This window comes from Notamacropus eugenii, chromosome 5 (assembly GCF_028372415.1).
Source record: "Notamacropus eugenii isolate mMacEug1 chromosome 5, mMacEug1.pri_v2, whole genome shotgun sequence".
Taxonomy (NCBI): domain Eukaryota; kingdom Metazoa; phylum Chordata; class Mammalia; order Diprotodontia; family Macropodidae; genus Notamacropus; species Notamacropus eugenii.
Window position 1 is genome coordinate 209,991,144 of NC_092876.1, and position 13,068 is coordinate 210,004,211.

Below are 13,068 nucleotides of genomic sequence, written 5' to 3' on the forward strand. Positions count from 1 at the left end.
TAGGAAAACCACTAGACATTTCATTAGCAAATATCTGATCAAGTTTTGCTTTTGTTGTGGGCCTCAGACTTTATTGTTTGTGAGGAAATTCCCACTAGAAATCTTTATTTATAGTGTTCTGCAATTTATAATTCCAAGAGTTGCCTGAGGGCACTGAGAGGTCCAATATCATTAAACCACTAAGATGAATCAAAGGTAGAACTTGAACCCAGGTATTCCTGATACTGAAGCTGGTCAAATTACTTCACATTTTGGCATATCAGTTTTTCATTATCATAGATTTAAAGTTGGAATGACCTTAAAGCATACCATGAACAACCCAGTCATTTTTCTGATAAGAAAAACGAGGCAAAATAATAAAAATAACAGTGACTTGTCCATCATCACAGCTAGCTGCTGAAGCAGAACTTGAATTTGTGTATTCATTAATTCCAAGTCCAGTGCTTTAATCCATTATGCCACACTGCTTCAGTAGGCTAACAATGACTTTTTGATTTCAAACGTATTAGTACTCTTCTGTGTCATTAAATACATGGAATATAATTTTCTTTTATGAATCTGACAAGTGATAACACAATTAGGCAAAGCAATGCTCAATGCACAATAATAGTACAGTTAGCATGTAAGAAACTTGGTCATGCATTAATGCCAAGACCTTCTAAGGAAGTGTTTTTTTTTTTTAAATAATGATTCCTATCAGCATACTTTCTTACAATCTGCCTGTATTTCTCTTCTTCTTTCAATCCTGTTCTCTATACCACCAGGGCTTATTCATTTCTTTTCACTCACAACCCCTTTAGCATTTCTTAAACTGCGGGTCCAGACTCACAGTTTAAGAAGGGCTGCCCTATACCATTTCTTTCTCTCACTTATTTCCAATTTTTCCCTCTCCATTTACCTAGTGTGGTTTTTGGTAATAAGATAATCTAGTTGATCGATTCAATTAACTGCCTCACAATTTTAAAACTCTACCATGTTGTTGATGAGTCAGTTTGAAGTACTGATGGTTTGCTGTGTGTAGTATCAGCAAGTCTATCTCCGATTCCACTCTTAGAATGTAAATAATCACATTTCACTTATTGAAGATTTTAATGGATACCTTTTTTTGGGAGGTAAGGGAGGAATGAGGAGGGAAGAGAGGAGGAAAGAAGGTCTTAAAATTTTGGTTCTGCTACATCTGGTACAATCATTATGAACCTCAATGGCACCTTAAAAAGCCAACTTACTCTACTGAAGCCTCCTGCTTTGATGCTTCCTCTGATACATTGCTAGATACTTCTGCACTTTGTTCATGAACAATAGGTGTAACAAGTTGTGCTTGTTCCTCAGTTGAGATTGTAACTGTATTGTCATTATCTATGACAGTAGCAACAATGGAAGTAACTTCAGGCTCAGTCACAATTGGTGCAGTTGAAGCAACAATTGAGGAAGGGGTCGATATGGCAGCATTAGCACTAGCATTTGCTGCAGCAGCGGCAGCAGCTGCAGCTGCAGCCGCGGCAACAACAGCAGCTGCAGCTTCAGCAGCAGCCATAGTGCTCATTGTAGTTGTAATTTCTGTTGTAGGAACTGGGGCAGCTGATGTTGTGGCTGATTCTTCTTTACTGTGAAGTACATTAAAAAAAGAAAGAATGCACAGTTACTTCAATATTCTATGTCACATAAAAAGCAAATCAACCATAGCAGGATGGGAATCACGAGTACAGGGGGAGGGAGAGCAATGGTGCACTAAGTGCATACACTAAGATTAGGTCTCCAAGAATTCACCAAATCACCTCCATTCAAAAAATAATGCATCACACTTACAATAACCAAGAAATATAACCTAAAAAAAATAGAAATCCAAAGGATTTGATGAATTCTCCAAGAGAATTGGAGAAGAGTTTAAAAATTTGTTGGGAAATAAACTGTATAATACAACATGACTAATGTGACAATATGTTTAATAGGAACGTATATGCAGATCGCCTATATCAGATTGCATGCCATCTTGGGGAAGGGGGAGGGATAGAAAATTTAAAACTTATGGAAGTGAATGGTGAAAACTAAAAATAGATTAACTTTAAAAAAAAGAAAATAAAGTGTGTAAATGAGTGATAAATTTGTAAGGTAATTTTAATGTAATTTTCAAGGCTACTGAAAGGCATATTTTTAATGACCAAAAATTTATCATCTATAATTTATATGGTATGCCATCAAGATTTCTATGTTCTACAAAACTATGATTCAGCATGATACCATTATGAATTTAATAAATAATAAATTTCCCAAATGAATTTAAGGCTGTCCAATTTGGCAAAGCTAATATTAGACACCTGCATACTACAAAAGCAAATGCAGAGCTAGATTACATAAATGGTTTACTTAGAATAATGTCCAGTAACTGCATCTTCACATGTAAGGCATACCATAAGTATCCAAAGACCTATAATAAAATTACCGAGTACCTACCTGCTTTCTTCAGCTTTGATCATAGCTGTTTAAAAAAGAAAAAGAAAATTAATCCATTGGTGGCTACCTTAAATGTTGCTGAAAGACTTTAAAGAGAAAGGAACAAAGAAATCCCACTAGGTCAACTATACTACTTTTATCAACAGTTGGTTCACTACAAAGTTCTAATATAGAAATTACATTTATTATCCCTTAAGGGCTTCTCCAAACCCCAGTGATTTCCCAATCTCTTTGTTTTGACTGCCCATAAACCAGCTAAATAAAGTCTTAAACCTGCATAATTAGGACAAGAGAAGTGCTATTTTCCTAAGGATCAAGGAATTGACTGCTTAAACCCTAACCCAAGTTACTATGAAATCTGGAGCTCACGTACTAGGATTGAGTAGGAGACAGACAGGTTAGAACTCAAGGTATCAAAAACCTAAATAATGCCACTCAGATTAAAATAAGTTAGAAATTAGCTTTCTTCTTTTTAAATGTCATGAGAAATAATCATAGACCTAGTAAGCAACATTAGGCCAATTTTAGTCACTATTTCCTACTTACCCTTAATAAAGGAAATTATGCATTCTGCTTCAACTCTTGCTTTCTCTAAAAGTCCTACAGTAATGCCTCATTTATCCACTATCATTACTTATACAGTATTTATTAAAATGCAGATTTTCTACATAGAATTTTAACTTTTTAATTGTATTTTTAAAAAGTTTGTTCTTTCTGAAACAGAATGTACGAAAATCCAATGACTCAGGGTCATAACTATGAATTTAACTGATGTACTATGCTGTTATTGAGGCAGGCCCTAAAAAGCTACCAGGGTATATAGAAATCTTTACTCAAAAGTTTTAAAATTATGATGCATTTTTAGTTCATTCATCTTTTTTCTCATTCACATCTCCTCCTTTGCTGTTTTCCATTCACTGCACTTGATATGCCTACCTCTAATAACCATTTACTTAATTAGGTAATTCAATTACATTAAACTCATTTCAATAATCTTTCTCCAAGTGCCTACCATGTGACAACCACTGCTTTAGGTACTAGGGATAGAAAGACAAAAATGAAACAGTACCCTCTCCCTAAATTAAGGGAGGGTGTGTGTGTGTGGGTGTGTGCGTGTTCACTGTGGATGAGTAACAACATAAGGCAACCAGAAAAAGCTTTTTGTACATAGTACCACTGAAACTGAGCCTTGAAATGTTCCAAAAGGCAGAAGTGGGGAAGGGGAGAATTCCAAGAACCAGGAGAAGCCTATATAGGCAAAATTACAGGTGCAGGAGATGGAATGTTGGGCAGAGGGCACAGGAACTAGTACAGTTTGGCTACAGAGTAACATGTATAAATGAAGAGAAGCAATGTGTAATAATCCTGAATAAATGTACTGCTATGGTCTTTGGCTTTTTGAAAGACAGAGGCAATGTACTAGAAATATAAACCTAATAATCCTTTGCATCTGTTATTAAATAGGCAACATGGTTAAGAAGAATGTCTTGTCTTAGACACATTTTAGCTCTAAGATCACGACCAAGTCATATCTCTAACTTCTCCAGTTGAAATTTCCAAAATGGAAGATCTCCATATAAATCATCTTTTCCCTTCTCTCCCTACCCCACCAAAAGAAGAAGTATATTATAAATGGGAAAAAAATTAGATGACTAAGCCTGCTTGAATTATAGCCAAATAAGAGCGAATAACGTCTGTATACGGTAGGTCTGCACAACATACACTCTGCAAAAAATGTAGAGGATATAAAACAGGCCTGCACAACATACATATGAAGGTTCTATGTTGTGCAGGACTGGTATACAGAACAGTCCTAAAATTAAAATATGCTTTAGTGAATATACTTTGTTCTAGTTGTTTAGGGAAGCCTTTTTCTTCCTGCCAAGTTCTCAAGAAAATTTTGAATATCTGAAGTGGCTGGATAAGTGAGGTATTACTGCACTAGTTTCCTAAATGTTCTTTTATGACTTCGAAATATTATGTTAGAAGTGAGAGCACCTAACATCAAATCACATATGCCATTTCTTACAGTATTCCTAGAGCATAAAGCAAATTTAGTTTCTTTCATTTTGGTTCATTTGCGAATACCATTACTGGGAAACAAACTTGAGATGAATTTCATAGTGAAAATACGTATCAAATTAAAACCAGTCAGGTCTTAAAACATAATCATTCATAGTGAATTTGTTCAATGAATTTGTCCAATAATGGAAAACAAACTCAAAACTGACATGAATCTAGCTTTTAATTTTACTTGATTTTCAAGTAATCAATAGATTATCTTCAGTAAACTTAAGAACATATTATTATCAATGTGATATAAAACCTTGATTTCAAGTGCTAAAATATTTCAAAAGAAATAAAAGCTCATTTCTAATAACTATAATGGGAATGGTATTATTTAAGTTTTGGATTTTTATTGAATAGTTACCCAAATCATGGTTAGTGAACAACTATAGAAAAGTAAGTAATGACAGAAAGTGAATTATCAAAGCAGCTCACCATGCAGGTTTGATTTTGTAATAAGACTTCCAGCAACAATGGTATTCTGGTATCCTAGTTTCAGTGGAATCAAATAAAAATCTATTTAATCTATAGAACTGGGATCTACAGCAACAACAAAAATAATTATCCCACAAAACTGTTATACTACTTAAAATAATTTCAATCATTTGATTTTTACATAATCGCCTTTACAAAGAGTCCTATAGAGGGGATGATTCAATGTGAATGACTTAAATCAGAAAAGTTATTTTTCTATATTACCTTCAAGATCCTCAAGTTCCTTGGGTTTGGCCCAACGAGATTCTTTTGTTTGAGAATTGTAGTAATAAGGCTTTCCAGAGTCAGATTTGTATTCCTTCCAGGGGCATTTAGACAATAATTGCTAGAGGGAAGTAAACACTTTTGTTAATAATAGTAACTTCACAACACAATTAATATGTAAAGTCACAATTTTCAAGGCAAAATTCTGACTTTTAAAATATTATAATATTCTCAAGTAAAATGAGTGTGAAATATAGAAATTAAGGATTTGCCAAATACAAGTGATAGAGACATGAAGAGTAAATTTTAAAAAAAAACAACCAATCTGAACTAGTTTGCAGTTTTAAAAAAAAGATATGGCTCTGATTCAGTTTAAGAAAATGCCATTTCTACCAGTTCCCTCATATTATATAGGCATGCTTTCTGAAGTATGTTCAACTAGTCATTAATGAGGTATACAGAAATCTGGATAAAGATGTTTATGTACCCTTTATATTGCAACTGTATATTTTTTTTTAAAGTCAGTGTTCACTGACTCAAGTGAATAATTTATTCACTAACGCCCTTTTAATTTTTATGATCATATTTGTATTTTTTGATTCATAAAAAACCCCCACTACAAACAAACTTATACTTATTAAAAGCATATGATCCCAGCAGATTTTGCTATGTAAAACTGCTAAAAATTCTAACCTTGGGATTGTAAGGTGCAGTCTCAACTCCTATCTCATTTTTAATTTCTTGTTCTGGAAAGGGTAGGGTTTTAAGAGGGTCTATGTAAGATCCAATTCTCAATCTCAATGGCATATAAGAAACAAACATACCCATCTTGTGGTCATTTCAGATTCAAGTTTCTCTCTAGTAAGGGTCTTTGTCCCCCTATGGTATACCTCTAATTGTGAAAATACTGAGGGGTTTATCAGAAATAATAGTTAACAGTGTTCAGATTGACAAGGATGCTGGATAAACATTAATAGGTTAAATATCTAGGAAATCTCTTCTTTCCCACCCCCATCATCTGCCCAAATATGATAGATCACCATCTACTATCTAAGACAGTCTCCTAGATGTGATACATGATGCCAAACTAAAATGACCCAATATTTACCTCAGCAGGTGTTTTGAGATCATCAGGTTTCTCCCATGTAGACTGCTTTGTTTCTGTGTTATAATAGTAAGTTCTTCCATCAGGAGATTTATGTTCAGTCCACATTGATTTCTGAAGAAAAATGAAGTCAACATGAAGCAACTAAATTCAACTGAGACCTTATAAAAGATTAATATTCCTCTTCTGTTGGGTCTGACAAGGTAGAAATGCACAATTAATTTTAAGTGCCATTCTGTGTATGTGCATGCATAATATTTCTATCAAAGACCTGTCTTCCTTAAAATGTTAAGTTAAAACTATGTAAACACACCTTTTTGCAATCAAAAAGTAGCACTGATAAATCTACATACATCAAATGCTTTAAATAATGCACTAGATTATGTTTTGTACTTTTTAAAAAAAATTTAAGAACTATGTGGTATATTTCAGGATAATGATATTCACCAACAAACTTAAGATGTCATAAAATAACAAATGTATGAAGCAAAGCCTGATAACTGTGTGAACTGACTGGAACCTTAGAGGGTTACGTTTTAATACTAAAATATGAAAATTAACTTTTACTACCATGTGTTCCACCAGTAACATAAAAAAATACTGGAATACTCTGGCAAGTTAAATCATTTAGAAGACATTATAACAAGACAATTAGAAACTGAAAAAACAAGATTTTTAAAAAAGTAGTAAAAAAAAAAAAAAAACCCCAAATAAACCAGGATTAATCCAAGTTAAAATTAAATTCTTTGACAAGTCTTAGAAATCACAGCCAGAATATTTAATGATCAATATCATTTTTATATTAATTTCATATTCTCCAATATATCATGTCTAAAATTATGCTAATTTATCAAAATTATTCTACATGACAAAACACAGGCCTATTCCTTAACAAAGCAGAGAAATATAGATCATATGATACCATTAAGAGTACTGTAGCTGGTTTGAAAACTACATCAAACAAGTGCTTATCAATGAAATCAATATAAACTAGGGTACACAGGTCACTTATTAAATGCTATGAATCTTTGCTGTGTTTAATATTTTAATCAAGTATTTAGATAGTCATTGAAAGCATGCTAATGGATGTATGACAGAATAAGGATTCATAAGTCTCTGGCTCTACTAAAACCAATAATTTGTACACTTCTAAGTTCAAAACAATGGGCTGCTGTATAGGAGAAGTAGAAGAAAATGTGACCTGAGTCCATGTGAGAAAGATCTAAGGTGTCTTCACTGAATATAAGTTCAACATGAACTGATGTCACATAACTACTAAAAACCAAAGTAATCTTACAATGTACTCTGATACTTAACTGTGAACTATCTATGTAGAAATCAGATGCCTATAAAATCCACCAACATATTTTGAGTTACTTGCCTAAGTATTTTCATACTTTGCCACAAAATTCTAAGACTTAAATTATCTTGTGCTATTGAAATAATTCTCTCCTTTACACCTCTTTTCTGTTCTGGTAAAATATTTTTTCTATAGGAAAAAATGAACTGATGGGCAATATTTCAGAAATTTTAAAGCCTTTAATAAGTTAAACTTTTTTTTACATGTCAACTGCTTTAAATATTAGCACCAGACCTACACATTTTAAAATATTAGATAGTATTGCATTCTCATTTCTCAAAGGAGCTTGAATATTTGATCAGTCATCTTAATAATCAATTAACAATTTCTTAACATTGAGTTTTAAATAGTTGGTTTATAAGCTAATTAATTTAACATTTTCTATTTGAAAAGAATGTCCTGATGTTCCCTAACTATTTGATTTGGGGAAAGTAAATTCTTTTTCTCTAGTTTTCAGTTTCCTAATCTACAAATAAGAGGAATAAATTAAATGAATCCTTCTAAGAATTTTCTCCTAGAAGTGAAGGAGGAGGGATAGGAGGAAACTTTATCTGACATCAAATCAGTCCATAAGGAAAAGAAAAAAACTTGAGAGTTTTGATACTCTAAGATCAAGTCATGATAATTAATAGCTACTGCTTTCTGCGCTCCTCAGGTCATATTTGCTATACCTTATCCATTTAAGGACATCACAAAATAAGAACGCCAATGAACTAAAGATCTTAGGACTTATTCAATCTCTACAGTCAACAGGCTATGGTTGTCACAAGGGATAATTCAACTGAAACTTAAGTGAACATGATGAGAAGAGGCAAACAGAGAGAAGTCAAAGGTTTGAGAGATGAAGAGGTATCAGGGAAAGACTATTATACCAGTGCTAGTTTCATTATCACACTGTTTTGCTATGAAACTATTAAGAGATAGGGTCTAAGTCTTGACCTTAGTTTCCTCACTAGCAAATAAGGAAGGGAATAAATAGCCTCTCTGATTCCTTTCAACACAAAAAACTATGATCCTAAGATATTTCACCCCAAAATTTTATATTAAACTAAGATGGAATGTTTTATGCCAGTAACAGTATGTTAACAGTTAAACTGAACCAGATACAACTTGATGTCCACGTATGATTTTTACATTACACACATATTATGTGATCCTACTATAACATTATATAACCCTACTAGAACATTTTCTATAGAAACAATAAGACTACCATGGTGAAAAATTCATACAATTCACATGTTAAAAGTTGAAATACAAATAGGAATTGCTACAGAATTCTAACGAATCTAATGAAATTGATCAAAACTAGGCACAAACCCCAATACCTATAGAAAGAACACAGGAATTTTCCCCTAAACCTTGATTTGTAAACTTATACAACGGAACCTCTCCCTTTCCAGGTCAGGTCAATAAGAGAAGCACATATGACAAGTTTAGAAGTCTCTGAAAATATTTTATAATTTTCTATTGCTGCATTATCCCTAAAGCTATCTACTGTCTCTTCCCACTGAAGTCATGTTGGCTTCAAATATTAAAGACATTGTTAGAAGGCATACATTGTTTTAATTTGGACTTCTAATTAGCATAAACTCCAGCTTTATTCTGAGCCCCTCAAATTATTCTGTTTCTGATACAACCAAATTAAAAACAAAAGACCAAACATTTTGAGATGTTTGTTACCCTCAAGGGAAGCTTTATTTATGTGTAATGGATCCCTTTGGCCTATGGAACCCCTTTCTGAGAATAATGTGTTCTAGTGCATTTATGTAGAACTACAAAGGAAATATATGATATTGAAATAGATTTCTAAAAATTTTGTTTTCAAAAGCTTTTGGATCCCAAGTTGAGAACTTCTGCCATAGATGTTTAGAATAGTAGAACAGAGAACACATATGATTTCTATTAACATTTTATACAGCTGCATTAACGCATTTTGTATGTTCTGGATTCAAATTTCAAAGTAAATGAAAAATCAACAAATGTTGAAAAGCTCAAGATGGAAATTGAAAAAAAGAAACGTTTCCTAACCACCCCCAATACGAAAAGGGTAAGATTTAAAATACTGCACACAACCTTTCAAACAAAATTAAATTTTTTCTGGTTGAAGTCTATTATTATAATCATCTATAATGGAAACCTAACATTTGAACACTAGTGAAAATTCCGTAAAATGGTTAAGAGTTGCAATGAACCTTATAAATCATTTAATTTTTCTTTTTACACATGAGAAAAATAATACCCCAAGTGTCTCAAACTCCAGAGGTCATATGGAAAATGGCACAACCAGGACCTCAAACCTTTGCCTTCTTACTCCAAGTCTCATTACACCACACACTGTTCTTTACAGCAGTTTTTGAACAATATCAATCTAATCAGTAACTCCCTGTGTCAGAAAATGTCTCTTGCTAGAGTCTTTTGCAAACAAAAGAAAAAAATTACTCTATCAAAATAATGAGCATCAAGTAATTGCAGAAAGTGCAAGAAAGAAACGATTTGTCCACTTAGGACAAAGTAATAATGAGATTATGCAAACTACTCCCCACCTAGACACTGACAGTATCTAAGAATTTTTGTTGCAGTAATCTATATCATCACATTTAGTTAAATTTTAAATTACTACATTGGGGATAAAATTCAAACAATTTAGATATATATTACTAACATTATTATGTCATGTAAGTAGATAATGAGCCATTACTCTACCATGTTGTAAATGACAACTAAAAATGACAAAGACTACAAAAATAAAGAGAAAAAATTTGTTAAAATCAAAGACCAGGAAAAAAAAATCAAGGCACACAGGAAGCAAAGTCAAGCTGGAGACTAAAGAACCTAAGACAGGCTCAATCTCCTAAAACTATCAACTCAATCACATACTATTTTATTTTTGTCTAGCCCCATTACTTTATTGGTATATATGACTTCATTGGTATATGGAACTCCCAGTGTAGAAACTTCCTCCAGCACTGCAGACCAGCAACTTTTCTGTAAAGTCTTAAACAGCTGGGGCACAAAATGATCAAGTGACTTACCCATGGGTTTCACATCTAGAATGTGTCAGAGGCAGTGTAACCCAGGTCTTCATGATGCCAAGACAGACTCTCTATGCACTATGCCACGCTGCCTCTCTACCACTTCTTTAGCGCATAAAATCAACCCAGTATATAGGCTGACTGATTTTTTTTCTATATTAAGAACATTTCATAACTTATTACAAAAACAGAAATTATCTCAGGCAGATTCCTACAGTCTAAGAAGGGAGGATTCTACTAAGGCTCCATTTTAGTCTTAAATGGCCAATTTATATGCACTAAAATAAATGGTAGCAATTATAAAAAGATTCCTATTCTTCAAATGACAACTATATCCATTATTCAACCTATTCTTTTCTCATTAACCAAGTTCAACCTTAAAGTTTAACAAAAATATCTTAAAAGTTGCAATTTTTCAATGGTTCTTAAACCTTTGGCTCTAAAAAAATCAACATATTATTAATGAAAGAAGCAAAGGGTCACATCTTAGGAGCAGAAGCTAGTCTTCTAAAAAGGGACAAGAAATAAGTAGTGAAACAAAATAATATCAAATGATCTAGGCACATCTAGTTTAAATAAATCCCAAAGCCTTAGATATTTACTTACTTGTGTGCCAGATGTTGCACCTAAAAAACAAAAAATGGATATTTATCAAGTGATTAAAATAGTTTTCTTAAACAATTAACATCCATAAAGATCAAAAGCATTATTGATATAAATAAAATCATGCATAAGCCAGAGACCATCCCTAAATTCAACTTCTTATAACTGGTCAAAATCATTTTCTAAATATTACCTGTCATTATTTAAAGTTATTTTTTTCCTTCCAATTTGTCCTCTCCTCCCCCAATACTGTAACATATGACTTATTTTTTCATTTCCTCTCTTTCCAAAATAAAACCACATAATTTAAGGATTTCCAGCAACTAATGGACTCTGTGAAACTTCAGTCTTCAATTCACTCTAAAATTTTTCCATTAACTACTCTTGAATACTGAACCATATTTTGACAATTATTGTTTAAAACCCTTTGCTTCTTTCTAAGACTGTCTACCTTTGGCTGATTTATAGCTCTCCAAAATACGACCGAACAACTGACAAGAAAGTAAAAGTACCACTTCACTTATCCAGAACACAACAAAGTAAAGGTTTCTAAGCAGTTTAAATCACCCATGCAAATTTATTTCATAGTAGAGGCAGCATGGCATAGTGGAAAGAGTACTGGACCTGGAATCATCAGATCTAAGCTCAGTCCCAGCTCTGCAATTTACAAGCTGTGTGATCATAGTCAAGTCAACCACTTTAAACCTCAGCTTCCTGCACTATACATAAAAAGGAGGCTAACCTCATCATGTCAGTGGGAGGATACTGCTTTGTAAACTACAAAGTATTTTTAACTGTAAAGTTATTATACTATTAGAGGCATTTCACCTTGAGTCTAATGATTCAGAATTACGAACTGTGTGCAAATAAGTTTACTTTCTATAGGTTATGGTAGATTAAAAGCTAAAAAGGGCAGGGACATTGCCCTGCTACAGTAGATACAACGACAAGAAGAAGAAACAGAACTACAAAAGCACAGCAGTTGAACATTGCTATTTGTTGTTGTTTATCCTTTGTTCTCAGAGGACCACGACATCAAGAAGGTGATGCCATGACATGTGAGTGAATTGGATTTAAGAGAGGCAAGGCTGTGCAAAGTCACCAGCCTCACTCTCTATTCTGGAGCCATCTGGGTCCAGTGGCAAGATATAGATCAAGATGACTTGAAATAGTCCAGGATGCAGTGGGAGATATTGGACTTTTATTTTAAAAAGAATTTTTATAAAAGGAAGAGGTTGAAACTGTTGAATAAAATGAGGTTTGGGAGTTTCAATTACCAATGCCATCCTGGCTTCTCACTTTCACAGATGATCAACAATGTCCAGAAGTTACCTTACTTCCACACTGCATTCATTATCAAGTGGCAGAAGTACTACTCATTCAATACAATATGCACTGATGTCCACTCTGCACTTTAATTCATTACATATTCCTCTCCCACCTTCTCAACCTTAGCACTTCAATTCCCTCCTTGGGTTTTAATGAAATAAAAAGAAATGAAAAGTTTATAAAAATAATGAATTTGCACAAAGACATCCTTAACTATAGATGTATGCCTTTATCTCAAAATTCTTGCAAAAGTCAGTCTTAAAAAACATTTATCAGAATGAATACTTTATCCTTTAGATGAAATGTTATTGCTAATTTTTGGTCCACAGACTCCACCATCTGCTCTAACGACAATAAACAGAATCCATTTAATACAGCATTTTAACTTCTGACAAAATAATTTAAAGTCCACCAATAAA

General features: G+C 33.1%; 1 protein-coding gene across 16 annotated transcripts in view; it reads right to left on the minus strand.

Moving 5' to 3' along the window:
* Positions 1-13,068, minus strand: part of PRPF40A (pre-mRNA processing factor 40 homolog A) — a 54,232-nt gene that overhangs the window by 19,927 nt on the left and 21,237 nt on the right. For 9 of the 16 annotated variants that reach the window (XM_072611990.1, XM_072611985.1, XM_072611992.1 and 6 more), the window contains 6 exons: positions 11,324-11,343; positions 6,326-6,436; positions 5,218-5,338; positions 4,954-5,007; positions 2,452-2,476; positions 1,227-1,604 (listed from right to left, as the gene is read on the minus strand). In XM_072611990.1, the coding sequence (XP_072468091.1) occupies positions 1,227-1,604; positions 2,452-2,476; positions 4,954-5,007; positions 5,218-5,338; positions 6,326-6,436; positions 11,324-11,343 (709 nt within the window). The remainder of the gene's footprint in view (positions 1-1,226; positions 1,605-2,451; positions 2,477-4,953; positions 5,008-5,217; positions 5,339-6,325; positions 6,437-11,323; positions 11,344-13,068) is intronic. The other 7 variants (XM_072611993.1, XM_072611983.1, XM_072611980.1 and 4 more) reach the window with 2 other exon arrangements.